We start from the raw sequence: 23,082 nt of genomic DNA on the forward strand, positions 1-23,082 counted from the left end.
TTAGGGTGTGCAGGTGAATGAGGTCTGTCATTCATGTTCATCTGCTCATGACTGGTCTCTCTCCCTCTATCACTAAAGATAACACAATCCTGATGGGTGGCTACTTTAAAATTCATTTAAATTCTACGGATCTTAGATTCATTTGACGCTGTGAAATGAAATGGAGCGTAGTCCAATGGCTACAACTCAAAGCATTAGTACTACATGAAATGAATGGAATCAGTACAGTTTTAATGTGAAATATGTTTATTTATAACATTATAGCTGTACAGTGAAGAACCATTACCATTTCCAGTTCCCCAGAAGGATCATCTGACACTCATTTGATAGTCCCCTTTTTGTAAGTGTACATCATAGTAAGCAGAAAAAATATATAATTTTTGATAAAACACATTTGTGTATATATGGAAAAACAACACAATGACCTACTCTTATAGACTGGTTGAGAAGCCACATTCAATCGGCAGAACACAGATGGTGTATTCCCACTTGTTTACCAAATGTTTCCCTTTTGACAATATTCTGATCTGTAAATACTTTTCAGTTGTAAGAACCAATAATTGGGATTATTGTAAACAACATTATCAACACCACTAAGTTAACTATATGTATTTTGTGCTGGCAATTAAAGTCACTTATAGATAATGTTCTTCAAAAATATTAGTAATATGTTAAGATATTTCATACGGCCAGCTCCTATGAGAGACCATAATCCCTTCTTGTCCTTCTATATCCTTTGTTTTCTCACTTAAGGTGTTAGCAGACAGGTGTGGCACATCAGTTCAGACCTTGGAGAACAAACCCCTCTCCTGACCTCCCCATCCTTCTTACCAAACCTCAAAATGTCTGTAGCGGTCATGTTGGGAGAAGGAAGGAAAAGAGGTGGGGCACGCAGGGGAACCCCCCTCATTTTTGGAGGAATACGATTTGGCACCCTACTCTTTGATTTATAGTCACTGAATTCCAATGCCACCTCTGATCTGTGTGCAATAGCATAGTCTCTACACCTCTGAGTTACGGTGTAATATTTCCCAGTAGGTCAGGGGTCAGGTACCCCTCTGGTGTAGGTGTAGGAAGGGGCAGCTTGGTTAGGACTGGCTGGGGTGCAGGTGGGGGGCTGGGCTTCAGAAGGAGGCTGTTCTGCCTGTCCACTCCCTCCACCATGGTGTAGACAGAGAGAGGGAGCAGTGGGGAAACGGGTGAGGCAGGTGGGATGGGAGGCATTTCAGCCTCAAAGTACAGGCTCTGGTACTCCCTAAAGGGCTGTCCCTGCACAAGCCTACTATCCTCTGTTGGAGCAGGCTGGCTGCTTCTCCCAGTGGGGAGTTTGGCACTCATCTTCCCAGCGTCTAACTCTGTGGTGTAACCTCCCCCGTCAGCATTCACCACCAGCAGCTGAAACTCCTTCCTCGGCTTCTCTTTCTCCTTTCCCTCCTTAGCCTTCTCCTCTTCATCCTTCTCAACCTTGCTCTGCTCCTCAGGCATCAGGAGCACTTCGCCAGAGGGTCTCACCTCGCTCACCTGGGTATAGAGGTCCTCCCTGCCAGGGACAGCCCAGAGAGTCATCCCTGTGGTGGGGGTCTGGACTGGGGAGTTGGCCTCAGTGCTGGCACCAGAGGGCTCCAGGCTGGGGCTGGTGTTGGAGAGGAGGGGATGGAAGGGGAAGGCCTCTGGTTCAGGCAGATCAGGGTCACAGCAGCTGGCCCGGCCAGAGTCGTCATCTCCGAAGCCAATGGTGAGAGGGGGACAGTCTGAGGAGGGCGAGCGGTCCATCAAGCACTGTGTGTCCAGCTCAGTCAGCCTGTCGTTGGGCTCCTCCATGTCCAGCTCGATGAACTCCACCCAGGGGTCTTCACCGTACAGCTCTGGCCTCAGGTCAGGGTGGTCGCCCAGGATGGAGGTCAGCTCAGCCAACTTACCTTTCTATGGACAACGACATAATACCTCAGAGTTAGTTTAAAAGGGAAACATACATTTATTACAACCTCGCTGGTACTTCATATTGTCTCCCCGCTTTTTAAAAATTGTGTCAAATTAATACCTTGAAAAGCTCAGGGTCGATTCCTTTGATTTTGGGACCAGGAATTGGAGGCAGGAGAATCATCATCAACCTTGAAGATAGAGGAAGTTATTAACAGGCACACATGTTGCATAAGACTTCATATTTATCTGAAGAGGTTCAACATATTATTTAAGACAGAGTAACAGGCAGAAGTAAATATCTTACTTCTGTTGCTGGGAATAGATGACCAGTATTAGGATGACTGCTAAACCCAAGGCAGCAAAGACAAGCAGGACAGTAACTGGAAATCGGGACTCTGAGCACACATATATAGAAGGCAATTAATATGATTCAAAACAGAGACATCATATATGTTATAACATGTTACATTCTATATGACAGTATATAAAAACTATACATGTCAGTACCTTTAGTGGGGATGTGTATGACTATGGGGTCGCTGAATTCCCCAAAATTACGGGATGCCAGCGTCTTGCACCTCACCCTGACCTCGTGATCTGTGTTGGTGCGCAGCCCGTACAGCGACCTCTGCCTCCCCTTCTCAAGGTTCACCTAGGGGGTGCAGTCAAAACAGAGAGGTTTCACACCAGTAAGTTGGTGAATAGCACCCACACAGCAGGCGAGACAACTTACACCGGCAGGCTTCATCCATATAAGGACCTGAATCAACGAAAGCAGTAGAGCCTTGGTATGTTACTTTGGTAGATTACCCCCAAGATTAGACTCATGTTCCCTTGCATGGAGGGAGATAACATGAAAGGGCAAGAATGAGGACATAGTGGGAAAGAGGCTGTCTGTTCTAAATTACAACGTGGGAGAAGGAGGCATAAGACTTGATTATTAGGTACTTTTAAAATAGTGCAGTAAAACTTGGTCATGTCAAAATTACATGGACAGCAGTCTTAGCAGGTCTGTCCAGATGAAGGTGTATATGAGCACTGACAACTACATTTAGGAATCTATTCAATCTGTGTCGCTGAAGCGTTGCAGATTGTGTGATAGAAATGGTAAGGTCATTTAGGATTTAGCTGACAATATACACCGTTTACCGTGAATGCAGTCTCCGCTAACGCGGGAATTTAAACCATGTTGTAATGCTGAACTTCCTCGATACGGATTGAATAGAGCCCTATGTAAAGATTCTGAAATGTCACAATGGTGGGATCTGCAACAGTTTCACCAAAAGAGTCAGAGTCCTCATGGAAGGGTAATCAAATCAAAGTTAATTGAATGCATACACAGATTTGCAGGTCTTCTGGCAGGTGCAGTGAAATGCTTGTGTAACTTTATCCATCAGTGCAGTAGAATGTCTCGCTAATTTATCATGCAGAAAAGCCACCACTAGTCAGCTAACTGTTAGGGTGTAGACTCACCATCCTCCACAGTGTTGAATTGACCTCACGGTACTGCACCTCGTATTGTAGCGTCATCCAGCCCATAGACACGTCTGCAGAGTGTGGCGGCTCCCAGCTCACCATGATGTCAAAGTGGCTACCGGTTAGACCCACATTCAGCAGGGTCCAGTTCAGCGCTATTGGAGGGTCTGGTTCCACTGGAAAACATTAGTTGGTTCATCACTTCAAATGCTGAATGGCACATGCAAAATTCAATATATCTACACAACTAGGCAATATACTGTATATACTGTACACACACACTGCATGACCAATAGTATGTGGACACCAGCTCGTCGAACATCTCATTCCAAAATCATGGGCATTAATATGGATTTGGTCCCCGCTTTGCTGCTATAACAGCCTCCACTCTTCTGGGAAGGCTTTCCACTAGAAACATTGATGCAGTGACTTGCTTCTATTCAGCCACAAGAGCATTAGTGAGGTCGGGCGGTTAGGCCTGGCTCGCAGTCAGCGTTCCAATTCATCCCAAAGGTGTTTGACGGGGTTGAGGTCAGGGCTATGTGCAGGGCAGTAAAGTTATTCCACACCGATCTCGACAAACCATTCCTGTATGGACCTCGCTTTGTGCATGGGGCATTGTCATGCTAAAACAGGAAAGGGCCTACCCCAAACTGTTGCCATAAATTTGGAAGCACAGAATTGTCTAGAATGTCATTGTATGCTGTAGAGTTAAGTTTTTCCTTTACTGGGACTATGGGGCCTGAACCATGAAAAGCAGCCCATACTATTACACTTCCTCCACCAAACTTTACAGTTGGCACAATGCATTCGGGCAGGTTAGCGTTCTTCTGGCATCCGCCAAACCCAGATTCGTCTGACAGCCAGATGGTGAAGGGTGATTCATCACTCCAGAGAATGCGTTTCCACTGCTCCAGAGTCCAATGGCAGCAAGCTTTACACCACTTCAGCCGACACCTGGGATTGCGCATGGTGATCTTAGGCTTGTGTGCAGCTGCTCGGCCATGGAACCCATTTCACGAAGCTCCCAAAGAACAGTTATTGTGCTGACGTTGCTTCCAGAGGCAGTTTGGAACTCTGTAGTGAGTGTTGCAACCGAGGACAGACCATTTTTACATTCTATGCACAGCACTCAGCGGTCCTGTTCTGTGAGCTTGTGTGGCCTACCACATCACGGCTGAGCCATTGTTGGCCCTAGATGTTCCACTTCACAATAACAGCACAGCACTTACGGTTGACTGGGGCAGCTCTAGCAAAGGCGGGAAATTTGATGAATTGACTTGTTGGAAAGGTGGCATCCTAGGACGGTTCCACGCTAAAAGTCACAAGTTCTTCAGTAAGGCCAATTTACTGCCAATGTTTGTCTATGGAAATTGCATGGCTGTGTGCTCGATTTCATACACCTGTCAGCAACAAATCATTAAGAACACCTGCTCTTTCCATAACATAGGAAGCTAGGGGAATCCAGGTGAAAGCAATGATCCCTCATTGATGTCACTTGTTAAATCTACTTCAATTAGCATCGATCAGTAGTCACCAACCTTTTCTGAGTCAAGATCACTTTGAGTCAAAATGCAAGCAAAGATCTTAAGAATGGCGCCGGAGGGGATGGCTGCCGTTTTACGGGCTCCTAACCAACTGTGCTATTTTTTTATTTTTTTTGCGTTGTTTGTAACCTATTTTGTACATAATGTTGCTGCTACCGTCTCTTATGACTGAAAATAACTTCTGGACATCAGAACAGCGATTTCTCACCTCGAACTAGACAAAGATTTTTTTCTTTAACGAGTCTGACACAAAGGATATACTGCTTTCTTGGGAACAGGCCCACATCCCCGTCATTTGCGTGAAGAAAAGATGGAGAAAACTCTAGAAACTCTAGACCACCTTTTCTTCACACACAGAGACGCATACAAAACTCTCCATCGCCCTCCATTTGGCACATCTGATCATAATTCTATCCTCGTGATTCCTGCTTACAAGCAAAAAGTAACAGAGACTCGCTCAGGAAGTAACAGTGACTCTGTCACGCCCTGGTCGAAGTATATTGTGTTTGTCTTTATTTATTTGGTCAGGCCAGGGTGTGACATGAGTTTATTGTGGTGTGTTTTGTCTTGGGGTTTTGTTAGGTATTGGGTGTGTGGCTTAGTGGGGGTATCTAGCATAGTCTATGGCTGTCTGTAGTGGTTCTCAGTCAGAGGCAGGTGTTTATCGTTGTCTCTGATTGGGAACCATATTTAGGCAGCCATATTCTGTGAGTGTTTCGTGGGTGATTGTTCCTGTCTCTGTGTTTATGTTCACCAGATAGGCTGTATAGGTTCACACATTTATTGTTTTGTTTAGTTATTTCATGTCGAGTTCATTTATTAAAGAACATGAAAAACCACCACGCTGCATTTTGGTCCGCTTCTCTTCCACCAGACGAAAGCCGTTACAGAATCACCCACCACAACAGGACCAAGCGGCGTGGTAACAGGCAACAGCGACAGCAGGAGCAACAAAGAGAGGAATGGACATGGGAGGACGAATTGGACGGAGAAGGACCCTGGGCTCAGCCTGGAGAATATCGCTGCCCCAAAGAAGAACTGGAGGCGGAGAAAAGCGGAGAGGCGCCGGTATGAGGAGGCAGCACGGCGACGCGGATGGAAGCCCGAGAGTCAGCCCCAAAAATTTATTGGGGGGGGGACTCAGGGAGAGTGTGGCAGAGTCAGGAGTCAGACCTGGGCCAACTCTCCCTGTTTATCGTCAGGAGCCAAGGAGGAGACCAGAGCCGGTGTTGGAGGTGAGCGAAGCAGAGACTGTGAAGGAGTTAATGGGGAAAATGGAGGAGAGAGAAATGAGGGAGTTGCTGTGTTGGTGCTTTAAGCATGGAATTCGCCCGACGGAGCGTGTTGGGGATTTGATGGCACCTGGGTCAGCGCTCCATACTCGTCCTGAGGTGCGTGTTAGTCGGCTGGTGAAGTTGGTGCCAGTCTCACGCACCAGGCCTCCTGTGCACCTCCCTAGCCTTGCACGTCCTGTGCCAGCACTGCTCTCAAGATCTCCAGTACGCCTTCACGGTTTAGCCCATCCTGTGCCACCTCCACACACCGGTGGCAGCTCCCCGCACCAGGCTTCCTGTTTGTGTCCTTGGCCCAGTACCACCACCACGCATCAGGCCTACAGTGCGCCTCGCCTCTCCAGCACTCCCGGAGCCTTCCTCCTCTCCTGCGCTGCCGGAGTCTCCCGCCTGTTCAGCGCTGCCCGAGCCTTCCTCCTCTCCTGCGCTGCCGGAGTCTCCCGCCTGTTCAGCGCAGCCAGAGCCTTCCTCCTCTCCTGTGCTGCCGGAGTCTCCCGCCTGTTTAGCGCTGCCGGAGTCTCCTGCCTGTTTAGCACAGCCAGAGCCGCCAGTCTGCATGGAGCAGCCAGAGCCGTCAGTCTGCATGGAGCAGCCAGAGCCGTCAGTCTGCATGGAGCAGCCAGAGCCGTCAGTCTGCATGGAGCAGCCAGAGCCGCCAGTCTGCATGGAGCAGCCAGAGCCGCCAGTCTGCATGGAGCAGCCAGAGCCGCCAGTCTGCATGGAGCAGCCAGAGCCGCCAGTCTGCATGGAGCAGCCAGAGCCGCCAGTCTGCATGGAGCAGCCAGAGCCGCCAGTCTGCATGGAGCAGCCAGAGCCGCCAGTCTGCAAGGAGCCGCCAGAGCCGGCAGTCTGCATGGAGCAGCCAGAGCCGCCAGTCTGCATGGAGCAGCCAGAGCCGCCAGTCAGCATGGAGCAGCCAGAGCCGCCAGTCAGCATGGAGCAGCCAGAGCCGTCAGTCTGCCAGGATCCGCCAGTCAGCCAGACGCTTCCAGATCCGCCAGTCAGCCAGACGCTTCCAGATCCGCCAGTCCGCCAGACGCTTCCAGATGCGCCAGACTCTTCCAGATCCGCCAGACTCTTCCAGATCCGCCAGGCAGCCAGACTCTTCCAGATCCGCCAGGCAGCCAGACTCTTCCAGATCCGCCAGTCAGCCAGACTCTTCCAGATCCGCCAGTCAGCCAGACTCTTCCAGATCCGCCAGGCAGCCAGACTCTTCCAGATCCGCCAGTCAGCCAGACTCTTCCAGATCCGCCAGTCAGCCAGACTCTTCCAGATCCGCCAGTCAGCCAGACTCTTCCAGATCCGCCAGTCAGCCAGACTCTTCCAGATCCGCCAGTCAGCCAGCCTCTTCCAGATCCGCCAGTCAGCCAGACTCTTCCAGATCCGCCAGTCAGCCAGACTCTTCCAGATCCGCCAGTCAGCCAGACTCTTCCAGATCCGCCAGCCAGCCAGACTCTTCCAGAACCGCCAGCCAGCCAGAATCTGCCGTATCCAACTCCCTGCCGGAGCTTCCTTTCAGTGCCGGGCTGCCCCTCAGTGCCGGGCTGACCCTCAGTGCCGGGCTGCCCCTCAGTGCCGGGCTGCCCCTCAGTCCAGTGGGGTTCTGGGTGAGGACTACTAGGCCATGGTCGGCGGCGAGGGTGGACTATCCTAGGACGCGAGGAGGAGGGACTAGGACCTTGATAGGGGGTGACCTTGATAATTTATTGTTAAAACGAGAAGCTGCCTGGATCTTTAATTTAAAGACCCTTGCGCCCTTCGGTCTCAACGTAGACTTTGATCTGAAGCCATTCTTGTGATTATTGTGATTTGGCCATTGTAATTGTGTGTAAACTTGTATAGTCAAATTAATCTATGATCGTATGCTATCCATTTGTTTGTATGCTGTTCTTTTTATAACATTTTAATATTTGATTATTAACCACCTGTGTCCTTTGACACTATATAAACGAGTCATCCCGCAGTGTTTGTGATTATACCCTGATGAAGACAGCTTGGCTGTCGAAACGTTGGTATTACATTTTTGCATCTGAGCTCCAAGAGTGTGTGGCTTTCTTTTATTTTCTAGCAGGCAATATTAACCAGGTGAAATTGTCTCACTTCTCTTGCGTTCATTGCACGCAGAGTCAGTGTATATGAAAAAGTTTGGGCTGCCTAATTTGCCAGAATTTTACGTAATTATGACATAACATTGAAAGTTGTGCAATGTAAAAGAAATATTTAGACTTATGGATGCCACCCGTCAGATAAAATACAGAACGGTTCTGTATTTCACTGAAAGAATAAACGTCTTGTTTTCGAGATGATAGGTCATTAATATGGTTGAATCCGGAAACTAAGGATAGTATTTATGTGTGTTATTATGTTATAATTAAGTCTATGATTTAATAGAGCAGTCTGACTGAGCGATGGTAGGCACCAGCAGGCTCGTAAGCATCATTCAAACAGCACTTTTGTGCGTTTTGCCAGCGTTTTGCCAGCAGCTCGTTGCTGTGCTTCAAGCATTGAGCTGTTTATGACTTCAATGCCAAGAGTGTGCAAAGCTGTCACCAAGGCAAAGGGTGGCTATTTGAAGAATCTCATATTTTGATTTGTTTTTTGGTTACTACATGATTCCAATTGTGTTATTTCATGGTTTTCATGTCTTCAATATTATTCTACAATGTAGAAAATAGTAAAAATAAAGCAAAACCGTTGAACGAGTAGGTGTTCTGAAATATATATACACACACACACACACACACACACACACACACACACACACAGTCAAGAGTTTTAGAACACCTACTCATTCAAGGGTTTTTCTTTATTTTGTCTAATAATAGTGATATATAAAATTCAGTATTTCATTTTTTAAATTCAAGGCTGTAACGCAACAAAATGTGGAAAAAGTCAAGGGGCTGTGAACACTTTCTGAAAGCACTGTATAGGTAACTAAGGTTTAGGAGGTCAGAGGCCAGGCTCACCGATTTCTTCCACAGTGAAGATGACCTCGTCATAGAGATTATCCTGATCTCCAGAGCGGAGTTGGACACTGTAGGTTATCCAGACCTTCGTGTAGCTTTCATTGAAGAAGCACTCGTCTATCCTGTCAGCCATGTAGTTAGGACACTCACTCCACTCTTTGGGAGATATGCTGCAGGCATGGGAGACAACATGGGGGGTTTAATACTGTGCTGATTGGAAGAAAGACTAACATCATGCACCTGACATGTAGGTAAGAGGAAGAGACTCACATACGGCTAATAACATTTACATTACATTTAAGTCATTTAGCAGACGCTCTTATCCAGAGCGACTTACAAATTGGATAACTACAAATGATTTCAAGAAAAATGAATTGGCCTATCAGTGAACAAACTCTTCTTTCTCTCACTTCTTGTTATTGATGTAGTAGAACATCCGCAGGTCTCTGGGCTCTGTGAGGTTCTGGAATGTTCCGACATTCCATCTGCAGCGGAACGTGTTCATGTCATGGGAGACACAGCCAGTGATCTGGGGGCGGATCTGGGGCAGGGCTGAGAGGGAGAGCGTGAGAAAGAGAGACGTGAGCACACACAGTCTATAAGGCTTGCAAACAGTCAAAACTCTAACTTAAACATTAACTTTGCGCCCATTTTTAATTATCCTAAAATGACACACACCCAGTCAAGTTGAACTATGCCCGTTGCTGTATATAGAGACCATTTACGGGGCTGAGCTGCTCTTCATGTGTAATAGCCACAGGGCGGACAGCTGTGTTTTCCTGGAAGTATCCTTAGACCTTCAAATTGTCAGCCAGACTATAATGCCCACGGGACTTTCTGGTAAATCCTCTCTGTTACTGGTTCTCAGAACTACATAGTACAAGGTGTGAAACCTCTACTCACAGTAATGGACACTACTGTTCAGATATCTTCTGTTTCTGCAGAAAATGGCAGCGGACAATTAAATTCCTAATTAAATTGCTCAATTGGAATGATTTTCTCAGAAGCCAATTACTACCTCTACACATGAAAACGCTGTAATATTGCTTATCTTGTTACCTTCTGCTCATTGAGATAATAAAGGAACCAATAAATAAGCTGTAGGAATGGTAAATTATCATTCTATCTTGTTTATAACAGGTAAGTGCTGTCCTGGTCTGTCTGTGCTATATTAAATGATTATACTAATGTGTCCTCGGGGAGAGGGGCGATTAAGGTAAACACTCTTGTCTGTTCACAGCCCTGAGGAGTGACTTAAGTACCATCTCCCATAATGACACTGGCAAGAGCTGTCAGTCTGCCACATCAACACCGATGAGTGGGACAGCACAACAGCTGATTGAAGGGCCCTGGTGCCTAGGGAGATGGCAGCTTCAACGGTGTATTGCTCTTCTGAGGAGTGATGCACACCACTGGCTTGGTTAGCAGCTCAACAAGGGGGGAAGGGGGCACAAAGGTTAAAAATAACCTGTTTACCAGATCCTTTCCTCCCAGGAACGCCCTTAGAATTAAGAGGAAAAATCTATCCAACACCTGGCAACGCTTAAGGGTTTCATACTAGCTACATTTCCTGTGACTGATTAGGATTCAGGGACTAGTGGTGTGTGCGTGCGTGCGTGCGTGCGTGCATGCGTGCGTGCGTGCTATGCAGAATTTGAGACTCTACATCCAGTCCCCATTTTGACTTACCCAATATTTTCTGAATGTAAATGTGCACGTGTAAATATATATGTGAGTACTCGTGAATGTTCTTGAATGTGGACGTGAGTGAGTGCTGTTTGATTCGTGTTTGCCAAGTTCAGGTCGCTAGTTTTCACAGAAGCAAAGGTGCGCAGCAGATATCACCGGCTCCAACAAAACGTTGAAGCTTTAACTTCAAAACATACTTTCCAAGAAAACATACACTTTTGAGTTCCAGTTATTCTAGTATTTCCAGTCACTGGAAGGTGAACTCTTTTCCATTACAACCCGTTTACCCTGACATCCCTGCAGTGCAGAGTACATTTAATTGCCTTTAATAACGATCCAAAACGTGCTGATTTATCTCGTAAAATCTCTCACATTAGGACTGAAATGTCAAAACATTCATCCTGACTAATCAAAGGAAGGAGAGCGTTGTGTTTGATCGGCTGCTGTCTAATAGGAGGTACGGTGGGAGGAAATGTCTATTTTAATCAAGGTGCTTCTAAATGTACATGTACCTTTTAATGTAATTCCCTGAAGAGTACACATGCAAGGAGTGCTAGAACTGGATGCTTTATAGAGGCAAATTCCCTATTATCTCTACAATGTCACTGACATATCCCATATACACATGCACATCTATACAGATGAAAGGGATGGTGCTATTGCCTTAAACGCTACAAATGAAATACTCTTCCGGGTCTGTTGTTTTTACTCCTTCAAAAGGCTCAAAACCACTTTGTTTAACTCTGTGAAACATGGTTGGGCTGGGCTGTTTTTTTAACAGGGAGCTCGTCCTCCACTTTAGGAACATGCCGACTTAACGCAGAAGTTAGAATGACATAGTTATCTGAGAAAATGTGTTACCTTTGTCCCGGTTCTCCCCTACACACCAGGGAGTATCATCATACTGTAACTGTCTGGCACACAGTTAACAACTCTCAGAGGACTAGATCACAGATATACAGTATGAATGATTTAATTACACACTCTGGTTTAAATGTTACATAAATAATTGAATATAGCAGTTATTTGTGAAAATGCAACATGTTTTATGATAATGCAATGGCACTGTGTTTAGTGTATTATACAGACTAATACAATCTGTTAGAACATGTTCTTTAAATAAGCATGCACGTATGGGCACATAGTGTTGCACTGGGCACGCTGCACATTGAGTGCTTTCCAGGAACTGGATTCCCAGGAATTCTGAAGGGGCAGTTTGGGAGCAGTGAGTAGTGCACTGTGGGAAACGGTTTAAATATTCAGAGGCCCCCTTCATTCAAGAGTGTTGAATGAACAAAGTTTAAGTGCAGGAAGTTTTATTCCTAGGTGGTTCAGGCATTTATGGTGAGTGAAGTCACACTTTAAGTGTTTCTTCATGTTACGTAACATTATACACTTTATATTAGAGCTCTTTAGCGATGACTGATTGAGCAGAGGCTTTCCCTCTACCGTGAGTCTGTTTTGTCTGATTTGTGTAGGCTTTGACTGTATTGCTTCTTCGACAAAGTTCCTCTGTTTCCAGTAAGTGTTACTTCACTCTGTCAGAATAGTTGAAAGAATTTAAGATCCCAGACAAAAATATAATTGACACATTTTTTTCTGAAAATCATCAGTAGTCCAGCCTAAGAGGTTATTGTCTGAGATAAATGGGTGGGAGGTGGAGGAGGTGGGGACACAAACAGAAGGAAAATCTTTATAATCCAAGGTTTTACCTCATGCTTTAAATCTGTTCAATTGAAGGAGAATACCTTGGTTGCAGCTACTGCTTTAAAGTGCCCACATAAGTACAATATATATCAGATGTCCTTCACTCAAGCTTGCCTCTACCATAAATGGGGAAATGGCACATTGCACATGTAATTCACTTCATTTCTTGAACAAAACAGAACAGGTAAATGCTTGCTGTATATTTATTTTAGACACACATGTATTTTTGGAAACTATCATGAATTTCTCTCTCACGTTAGGACTGAAAAGTCCAAACATTCATCATGACTTTAATCAAAGGGAAAGAGAGGGTTGTGTTTGCACAGCTGCTGGGTAATAGTAGGGACGGAGATAGGAAATGGCTGTTTTAATGGGGAGGGGAACGAAGCGCGCTCCCCTGACAGCCAAGGCAGCGGATTGATGAAGCTTGAACATGTAACTCAAGCGCGCTCCCCTGACAGCCAAGGCAGCGGATTGATGAAGCTTGAACATGTAACTCTCTCTAAATAACCACTGGCCTCCATGTTTTTTTGGGAGGCCATTTATTAAATACATCACTTCAAATAAGGAAATATTATGATTGCGCAACATTGAGATGTTGTCGCAAGATTCATTTTCATACACTTCTAACCTTTAACATGAATTATTCAAATCGACACATGAAATGATGTCTGATAGTACATTTGTCGAAAGTAATGAGCATTACAAACCAGAAACATGGGGATAAGACAGATATTGTGCACTCTTCACAAGCTGTCACTTCCACCCCAAGGCTGTGTTACTCTCGCCCCGCTGGAAGTTACAAAAGTAACATTGCAGTAGTTCTGGTCTTGGTCTATTTAATTTAAACTAATTTACCCTACAGAAGAAATTATAGTTGCTTATGGTAGAGGACATATATACTGTAAGTTGTTTGTCATGACAAGTGTTGTTTGTCATAAAATATGGTGTCTCTAGCTTTATCGATCTAAGCAATTAGGGAAAAAACTAAGTGTTACCTTCATCCTGGTTCTCCCCTATGTATATAACACCACATAGTGTACATACAAGACTGTCCTTACTACGAACTATGGATGCATAGGAAGTACTTCTAGGTCTGTATTGATTGTCCAGTGAAAGGAAAGCCCCTCTGGTTTGATCTGGTTCATCATTAATCAAAAGTACCTTGTTCAGAAGTTGGCGGCTCCTGCGACACAACTGTTAGGATGAGGAGAAGGCAGATGAAGAGAATGTAAGAGGTTGCCATGCTGATCATCCCTAGAAAAACATGAGAGAAGAGTTAACCCCACTGAACATCACCCTTAAGCTGGCCCGCTGCAATTAAGTAGGGTGTGCTTACAAACCGAAACATACAGTATAAGTCCAGAGTCTGGCACTGTGATCCCCACCATTGCCTGTGTATTGTATATGTATTCATAGTAGCTTATCTATTCTTCTAGGTCTCAACGTATCATTTGATGAATTTGAGCCCATTGTCCTGTCTAAATATTATGTTACATTCTTGAAGTTTGAACTCCGAGCTTCCATGAAACAGACTGCTCTCCCACTATACACAGAGTATACAAAGCATTGAGAACACCTGCTCTTTCAATGACATAGACTGACCAGGTGAAAGCTATAATCCCTTATTGATGTCACTTGTTCAATCCACTTCAATCAGTGTAGATGAAGGGGAGGAGACATGCTAAATAAGGATTTTGAAGATTTGAGACATGGATTGTGCATGTGTGCCATTCAGAGGGTGAATGGGCAAGAAAATACTTAAGTGCCTTTGAACAGGGTATGGTAGTAGATGCCAGCCTGGGTTTTTTCAGTCAACAGTTTCCTGTGTGTATCAAGAATGGTCCACCACCCAAAGGACATCCATCCAACTTGACGGAACTGTGGGAAGCAGCATCCCTGTCGAACGCTTTTGACATCTTGTAGTGTCCATGCCCGTCGAAATGAGGCTGTTCTGAAGGCAAAAGTTGTTCCTACGGTTTGGAAAACTCAGTGTATATAGTAACTGGAAACTCCAAGGGAGACCCGAAAAAGAAAAGTTCACATTTTTCCTGTGTATTCTGCCTGATAGTAAAATGTGAAAATAAACAGAGGAGTATATCATGCCGAAGAAGTTATACAAACTACACAATAATTAATACAAAATTATACAAACTAGGTTGTTTTTTTTCTTCATGATATCCAATTGGTAGGTACGATCTTGTCTCATTGCTCCAACTCACCAACGGGCTCGGGAGAGGCTAAGGTCGAGTCATGCGTCCTCTGAAACATGACCCGCCTAGCCGCGGTGCTTCTTAAAACCTGCTCGCTTAACCTGGAAGCCAGACGCATCAATGTGTAGGAGGAAAAACCATTCAACTGATGACTGAAGTTAGGATTTGCTAGAGCACATTGAGCCAAGAACAAACCCCTGGCCAAACCGGGCGAAGCTGGGCCAATTGTGCGCCGCCCTACGGGACTCCCAGCCAGCTGTGACACAGTCTGGGATTGAACCCCAGTCTGTAGTGACGGACACCGACATCACGCTTCCAGACAAACTAAACACCTTCTTTGCCCGCTTTGAGGATAATACAGGGCCACCGTCACAGCATTGTTCCTGAACCCAAGAAGGCAAAGATAACTGAACTAAATGACTAGCACTCACTTCTGTCATCATGAAGTGCTTTGAGAGACTAGTCAAGGATCATATCACCTCCATCTTACCGGCCATCCTAGACCCACTTTAGTTTGCATACAGCCCCAACAGGTCCAAAGACGATGCAATCGCCATCACATTGCACACTGCCCTATCCCTTCTGGACAAGAGGAATACCTATGTAAGAATGCTGTTCATTGATGACAGCTCAGCATTCAATACCATAGTACCCTTCAAGCTCATCATCAAGCTGGAGGTCCTGGGTCTCAACCCCACCCTGTGCAATTGGGTCCTGGAATTTGACGGGCCGCCCCACAGGTGGTGAAGGTAGGAAACAACATCTCCACTTCGCTGACCCTGAACACTGGGGCCCCAACAAGGGTGCGTGTTCAGCCCCCTCCTGTACTCCCTGTTCACACATGACTGCGTGGCCATGCATGACTCCAACTCAATCATCAAGTTCAGACGACAACAGTAGTGGGCTTGATTACCAACAACAACGAGACAGCCTACAGGGAGGAGCTGAGGGCACTCGGAGTGTGGTGTCAGGAAAATAACCTCTCACTCAACGTCAACAAAACAAAGGAGAAGATTGTGGACTTCAGGAAACAGCAGAGGGAGCACCCACCTATCCACATCGAAGGGACAGCAGTGAAGAAGGTGGAAAGTTTTAAGTTCCTCGGCGTACACATCACAGACAAACTGAAATGGTCCACCTCCACAGACAGGGTGTTGAAGAAGGCACAACAGCGCATCTTCAACCTTAGGAGGCTGAAGAAATTTGTCTCATCACCCAAAAACCTGACAAACTTCTACAGATGCACAATCGAGAGCATCCTGTCGAGCTGTATCACGGCAACTGCACCGCCCTCAACCACAAGGCTCTCTAGAGGTTTGTGCGGTCTGCACAACGCATCACCAAGCCTCTCTTGAAAAAGCCAAACCTTGACCCAGAAATCAGCCTATATCGAATCTTCCATTCCTCTCAAAATCTTTAGAAAAAGCTGTTGCGCAGCAACTCACTGCCGTCCTGAAGACAAAGAATGTATACGAAATGCTTTAGTCTGGTTTTAGACCCCATCATAGCACAGAGACTGCACTTGTGAAGGTGGTAAATGACCTTTTAATGGCATCAGACTGAGGCTCTGTATCTGTCCTCGTGCTCCTTAGACCTTAGTGCTGCGTTTGATACCATCGATCACCACATTCTTTTGAAGAGATTGGAAACCCAAATTGGTCTACACGGACAAGTTCTGGCCTGGTTTAGATCTTATCTGTCGGAAAGATATCAGTTTGTCTCTGTGAATGGTTTGTCCTCTGACAAATCAACTGTACATTTCAGTGTTCCTCAAGGTTCCGTTTTAGGACCACTATTGATTTCACTATATATTTTACCTCTTGGGGATGTCATTCGAAAACATAATGTTAACTTTCACTGCTATGGGGATGACACACAGCTGTACATTTCAATGAAACATGGTGAAGCCCCAAAATTGCCCTCGATAGTAGCCTGTGTTTCAAACATAAGGAAGTGGATGGCTGCAAACTTTCTACTTTTAAACTCGGACAAAACAGAGATGCTTGTTCTAGGTCCCAAGAAACAAAGATCTTCTGATGAATCTGACAATTAATCTTGATGGTTGTACAGTTGTCTCAAATAAAACTGAAAAGGACCTCGGCGTTACTCTGGACCCTGATCTCTCTTTTGACGAACATATCAAGACTGTTTCAAGGACAACTTTTTTTCCATCTATGTAACATTGCAAAAATCTGAAACTTTCTGCCCAAAAATGATGCAGAAAAATTAATCCATTCTTTTGTTACTTCTAGGTTAGACTACGGCAATGCTCTACTTTCCGGCTACCCGGATAAAGCACTAAATAAACTTCAGTTAGTGCTAAATACGGCTGCTAGAATCCTGACTAGAACAAAAAATTGGATCATATTACTCCAGTGCTAGCCTCCCTACACTGGCTTCCTGTTAAGTCAATGGCTGATTTCAAGGTTAACTGCTAACCTACAAAGCATTACATGGGCTTGCTCCTACCTATCTTTCTGATTTGGTCCTGCCGTACATACCTACATGTACGCTATGGTCACAAGACGCAGGCCTCCTAATTGTCCCTAGAATTTCTAAGCAAACAGCTGGAGGCAGGGCTTTCTCCTATAGAGCTGAATTTCTATGGAATTGTCTACCAACCCAAGTGAGACGCAGACTCGGTCTCAACCTTTAAGTCTTTACTGAAGACTCATCTCTTCAGTGGGTCATATGATTGAGTGTAGTCTGGCCCAGGAGTAGTAGAGATACTCTTAATGATCAGCTATGAAAAGCCAACTGACATCTACTGCTAAGGTGCTGACTTGCTGCACCCTCGACAACTACTGTGATTATTATTATTTGACCATGCTGGTCATTTATGAACATTTGAACATCTTGGCCATGTTCTGTTATAATCTCCACCCGGCACAGCCAGAAGAGGACTGGCCACCCCTCACGGCCTGGTTCCTCTCTAGGTTTCTTCCTAGGGAGTTTTTCCTAGCCACCGTGCTTCTACACCTGCATTGCTTGCTGTTAGGGGTTTTAGGCTGGGTTTCTATACAGCACTCTGGAGATATCAGCTGATGTACAAAGGACTATATAAATACATTTGATTTGATTTGATCACCAGGGGCAAACTACCTGCTCTCCATGACGCCTACAGCACCCAATGCCATAGGAAGGCCAAATAGATAATCAAGGACAACAACCACCCGAGCCACTGCCTGTTCACACCGCTACCATCCGTATGGCGAGGTCAGTACATGTGCATCAAAGCTGGGACCGAGAGACTGAAAAACAGCTCCTATCTCAAGGCCATCAGACTGCTAAACAGCCATCACTAACTCAGAGAGGCTGCTGCCTACATTGAGACCCAGTCACTGATCACATTAATAAATGGATCACTAGTCACTTTAAACCAGGGCTCTCCAACCCTGTTCCTGGAGAGCTACGTTCCTGTAGGTTTTCGCTCCAACCCCACTTGTAACTAACCTGATTCAGCTTATCAACCAGGTAATTATTAGTATCAGTTGCGCTTGATTAGGGTTAAAGAGAAAACCTACAGTGGATACAAATTGCTTTTACTATAAAATGTATTTTATGACAAATGTCAAGAAAATGTTGAGCAACGTAATAAAGTAATTACTTTTTTAAATCAATTAAGTTACACTTTATGTTAATTTGTTAGCTACGCCACAGTCGCCAGCCTTACGAACTGCATAGCATTACAGCAGTTGCTTGTATGTACGGGTAACGTTAGTTGGCTACTAACACATCAAACTTGCCAGTATATTAACTATATTGTAAAGACCCTGGGTTTATAAGCGTGGAAATAGACCCTGCCGCACAAGCATGCTTTTGCAGCACAGTCGATAGCACGCCGGACCTCAGGCTCGAAGGTCCAGGGTTCGAGACCGGCTCCCTGCTGTTTCATTACAATATGCTATCCAACTAACTACCCAACATTTATTGACTTGATTATTCACGTCATTCTTAGCGGTATATGTGTTGTGCATTCTCAATGGACATTGTTACTACAATGAAGTCATAAGATGTCTAGCTAGTATTTGTTATGCTAACAAACTAGCAAGAAGTTGCATAGCAACAGCATAAACTTCCGGTAGACAGGTGAAGCACAAGTACACTCTGAAAGAATACTGTTTGTTTATAGTATACTAAAATTAACTAGTTGTATATAGTATACAGTATGTTATTATATTGGTATTCGAACACAGTTGAGGTATTTTAAATATACCCTTCGCTAAGCCCAGCCCCCCTTAGTTACTGTTGCAACCTCCGACAACATTTTCCCGGAATGCCCAATTTCATTCAACCGCTGGCGAAATACCTTAACAATGATCTCAAAAACGGTGTGTCTAATACACATCTAAATTCAACATAACTACCCCTGGCTGATCAAGAAACTCTTGGGTATCTTGTGGTGGACTGCCATTACAATTGCTTCACCGGAACCTGGTTAAAATCTGTAACAGTGTAGCTAGCTGAATGGCTCTGAAGTCAATGTCAGCATGCAGTCAAAGCAAAACTGTTTTATAGCCCTCACTGGCTTTCATGGGATTTAAACATGAACATGTCGGAGGTGTTGACATGTTCTGCGGAGTGCTGCGGTTGGTTGCAGAAACATTTAGACGCCGGGCTTAGCGAAGGGGCAATTGCACACGCCTATCTGATGTCACGGACAACGAGTGACTCAGTAGTGTGAGCGTTGTCCACAATTGGGGGTATTGAGTTTGACCGTTCGGTCGCGTTAGGAAACATGACAAAGTCAACAGTCTACTGCTGAACATGACATTCAAGATCTGCAGCCAAAGACTCTGGGCTGGGTTGTGTCCAGCACTTGTTTTGTGAAATAAAACCATCCTACATCCTGATTCAAGTTATTTCCCCCGCTCTATGGAAAATATAGGCGTTCTTCTTAAACAACAATCCTCTCTTTTCTTCAATCACTATTGCTGTATGCCAACCAAAACATATCAGTCTTTAAGAAACTGCCGCAGAGTGGAAGATGTTAATCTTAAACGACAAATAGATTTGTATGTGTTTGTTTTCACTGAAAGACGATCTGGGAAACAGGGTCCGATCGAGGGGGAGAGGATATGGGAGGGGCGTGGGGAAGGAAAGGAGAATGGGGCACTAACGCCACAATAACACAATGGTCTAAATAGCGTACATATTTTAGGTGTGGTGTACTATGACACGTCTTCTTGTTTTCTTCTTGTTTTTATACTAACAATAGAAACTCAAGAAGTAATATGTTTTACTATTGTAAATGCCTATCCATAAAAATACAAAAAACATGTTTTAGTGATTTAGCATTCACTCTTATCCAGAGGGCCTCACAGTAGTGAGTATATACATTTTTGTACTTCTTCCCATATTGGTCCCACCTGGGAATCAGACCCACAACCCTGACGTTGAACTACATCATCACGCTCAGACTTTTATTCACAACAAGTCAGTTTGGTAGAAACCCCTAATACATACTACACACAATTACCTGTCGTGTGAACTAATGGTAAATATAACTCCCTTCATAGTGACCATAAACAGAAAACTTCAACTTCAATGGATGCGTTTATTTTCTGTATTCATCAACAGACAGTGTGAGCCATTGCATGATGTACTCTCTCTCCTCAATCTAGAATCCCACAGGAGACAGAATGGGTAAACAATAAACACCAGTACAAATCCTTAGTAATAACACCAATGAGTGTTTTAATTTCTTTTTAACTGTCTGGCAAAGGGCTCAATGGACAATTACACTAAAGAGGGTGGCAGACAATAACACGTGTTCAAAAGTGGATAAGACATTTTGATTAGAAAAGTAATTATGTCAATTAGAGTGAATTTGATTATTATAATGGACACATTCATATTGTATTGATATTTTAGTATGTTTGAGATGGCACATCTTATTTCCTTAATACATACACATGAGGTAAATGATCATTTAGACAGATTGTTGATATCTTACTTCTTCAACAAACATTACATTCTTAGTTTTATATGAGGACAGTCATGTGTTTCAGTCTCCATCTGAGGAGTTCAAGGTACTACATGCAAAGCTGAATCAGAGCGTTACCATTTATCAATGGATATAAATGAAGACAGTGTAATAGGTGAATACTGTTGTGGAAAAGTCCTAATATTCATTATTTACTTTGGCAGTGTCGTTCTCTTCTTGTGAGGCCGCCACATGCGTTATTTTATTTCGTTTGGTGTAGGCTACAATTATGAATACAAAACGTGACTTGTCATTGCTTCGCCTATTTACTTTTTTTTGCACACATTTTATACGTAGGTCTACAGGATTTTGACTTTGGAATAATTGAATTTACCAATTCATATGCTAATTACATTGAGATTGTTTTGAAATTTAGCCATTTGACTTTAAATTAACAGGACGTGCACATATGTAGTAGAGATTGTTTATAGCCTACCGTGAAGAACAAAATATTACAATCTTAACAGTAGGATAGGCCTAGTAGACCAGGGTTTCCCAAACTCGGCCCTGGGGCCCTCAGGGTGCACGTTACGTTCTTTTGCCCTGTAACTACACAGCTGATTCAAAGTATCAAAGCTTGTAGACGAGTTGGTTATTTAAATCAGCAATGTAGTTCTATGGCAGATATGGTTGAGAAATCCCTGTACTAGCTCAGTTAGCAAAGAACAATAGTGCGGCTGGTGTCTACTCACTGTATAAGCAAGTTGTAAAACGCTGCTGGTTTCTTCAAGACTTGATCAAGCGGAACACTCGTCTCAACCACGGACTGCAATCTACTAGACCATCACCAAAAACGATCACGCCTTGGTGGAAAAAAACCCCAAACTCAACATTTAAACGTTACTATATTCCAAAAATGACATATTGTAGCAAGACGCATTGCTTTCTCGTACACTCTTCCCCTTGATTCAATTCTGTCAATTTGTGGCTGCGCGCTCTGCGAGCACTTACTGCTGCCATTAAGGGGATTCAATTAATCTGGCCGGGTAAACGTATGAGGCACCGGTTGAAAGTAAATTGCATTCGTTCGTGAGCCAGGTGTCCAGTTCAAAGCAGGCGAAATCGGTTAAAAACAAACGGGATGTGGCCTTAAAACATAAGTGAAATAGGCCTAATTAATCACGTGCAGTAATGAGTAGGATTCTGTGTTTTCACATGCAAAAGTGAATGTTCTTGATAAAAACGTCCCCCAATGAAAACTAGTTTGAAAATTCAAACAGATGTATGTTTCTGGACTATGCGCCATGCTGCTTTGTTGACAACACAACCGAGCTGTGCAGATTAGGCTAGTGTTCGATTTGAGAAGGGAGTGCCTCCCTCAACATGTTTTACGGTTCAAATCACGAGTCCAAAACCAGAATAAGATATATCAATGGCAGCCATTGCAAGTGTACCCATTAGTTTAACAGTCAAATTGGCACGTAAAGAGGTTCCAAAACCCTTCAATGGATTATATGTCTATGGCCACAACAAGCCATGCTTGCTGCCCAAATTGTGGCCCTGCCGACTAGGAATACAGTATCTGCTTGTTTTATACCACAGCTATGTTTTTTTTAAACTATTGATAATCTGTGGGGAAAAATATGCTCTCTGGTGTATTTTGAACATTGTGAGCAGGCTCCTGTGGTTGGTTGCAGTAAAATAATATATATTTTTACTATAGCTGTACTTTTTTTCAGACTACGGCTCCCGACAAGTTCCTGCATTAATCCGGTCCATAAACGGGTGCCCCGCGGTTCAGCATAATCGAATCCACCACTCTGTGGCATCGTGAAAGCGCCACCAGCTGGTAAATATTTAACATAACAGGCAAGACCGAAATTTCGGAGAAGTTGTTTACGCATTTTACGCACAAAAATTACATACCCTACAGTTCAGTCGTGAAAAGAAACCTTTGTCATAATTTACACCCGTTGACAATTGTCCTGAATTATTTTACGGAACCGCCTTTCGAGATTGTGCAAATTGTTTTTTCTTGTTAATCTGTAAGTAGTCTATGACCTCTTCAATGTCCGCTCTCACAGACGCACATGTGGTGTCTATGGGACATGTAAGGCCCATCCATTGATTTAGGACCCTATTTCCACGTATATTTTCCTCGTAGTATGGATTGAAGAGTTCAAAGAAGTGGAATACTCACTTTCACCTATTCAATGTTAGGTTATAAGGAGGGGATGAGTCCATATTTTTGAACCCCCAGTCTCACCTACCAGAGTGGGCATAGCCGGCACACTGAAGTGCACTCACAACTGCAAGACAAACATTTAGCAGGAAGTGTATACC

At 44.4% G+C, this 23,082-nt stretch overlaps 1 protein-coding gene across 1 annotated transcript; it reads right to left on the reverse strand.

The window, feature by feature from the left end:
• Positions 1–228: 228 nt before the first annotated feature.
• Positions 229–21,758, reverse strand: LOC135544501 (growth hormone receptor-like). Its single transcript, XM_064972160.1, has 9 exons — positions 21,492–21,758; positions 13,765–13,857; positions 9,615–9,756; positions 9,205–9,374; positions 3,397–3,575; positions 2,431–2,575; positions 2,228–2,318; positions 2,042–2,111; positions 229–1,923 (listed from the first exon to the last, which is right to left on the reverse strand). Exons 2-9 carry the CDS (start codon positions 13,853–13,855, stop codon positions 1,015–1,017), a joined length of 1,797 nt encoding a protein of 598 aa, XP_064828232.1. The 5' UTR covers positions 13,856–13,857; positions 21,492–21,758; the 3' UTR covers positions 229–1,014.
• Between the last annotated feature and the right edge of the window lie 1,324 nt (positions 21,759–23,082).

Source organism: Oncorhynchus masou, chromosome 8 (assembly GCF_036934945.1).
Source record: "Oncorhynchus masou masou isolate Uvic2021 chromosome 8, UVic_Omas_1.1, whole genome shotgun sequence".
Lineage (NCBI taxonomy): Eukaryota > Metazoa > Chordata > Actinopteri > Salmoniformes > Salmonidae > Oncorhynchus > Oncorhynchus masou.

Bases quoted from the DNA above. Each gene is read 5' to 3' on its own strand.
- LOC135544501 (XM_064972160.1), bottom strand. From the start codon at position 13,855: ATGATCAGCATGGCAACCTCTTACATTCTCTTCATCTGCCTTCTCCTC. The intron at 9,757-13,764 runs GTACTTTTGATT...TCTCCCTCTCAG, and splicing joins GCCGCCAACTTCTGAACAAG to CCCTGCCCCAGATCCGCCCC. The intron at 3,576-9,204 runs GTGAGCCTGGCC...AATGTTTTCCAG, and splicing joins CTTCACTGTGGAAGAAATCG to TGGAACCAGACCCTCCAATA.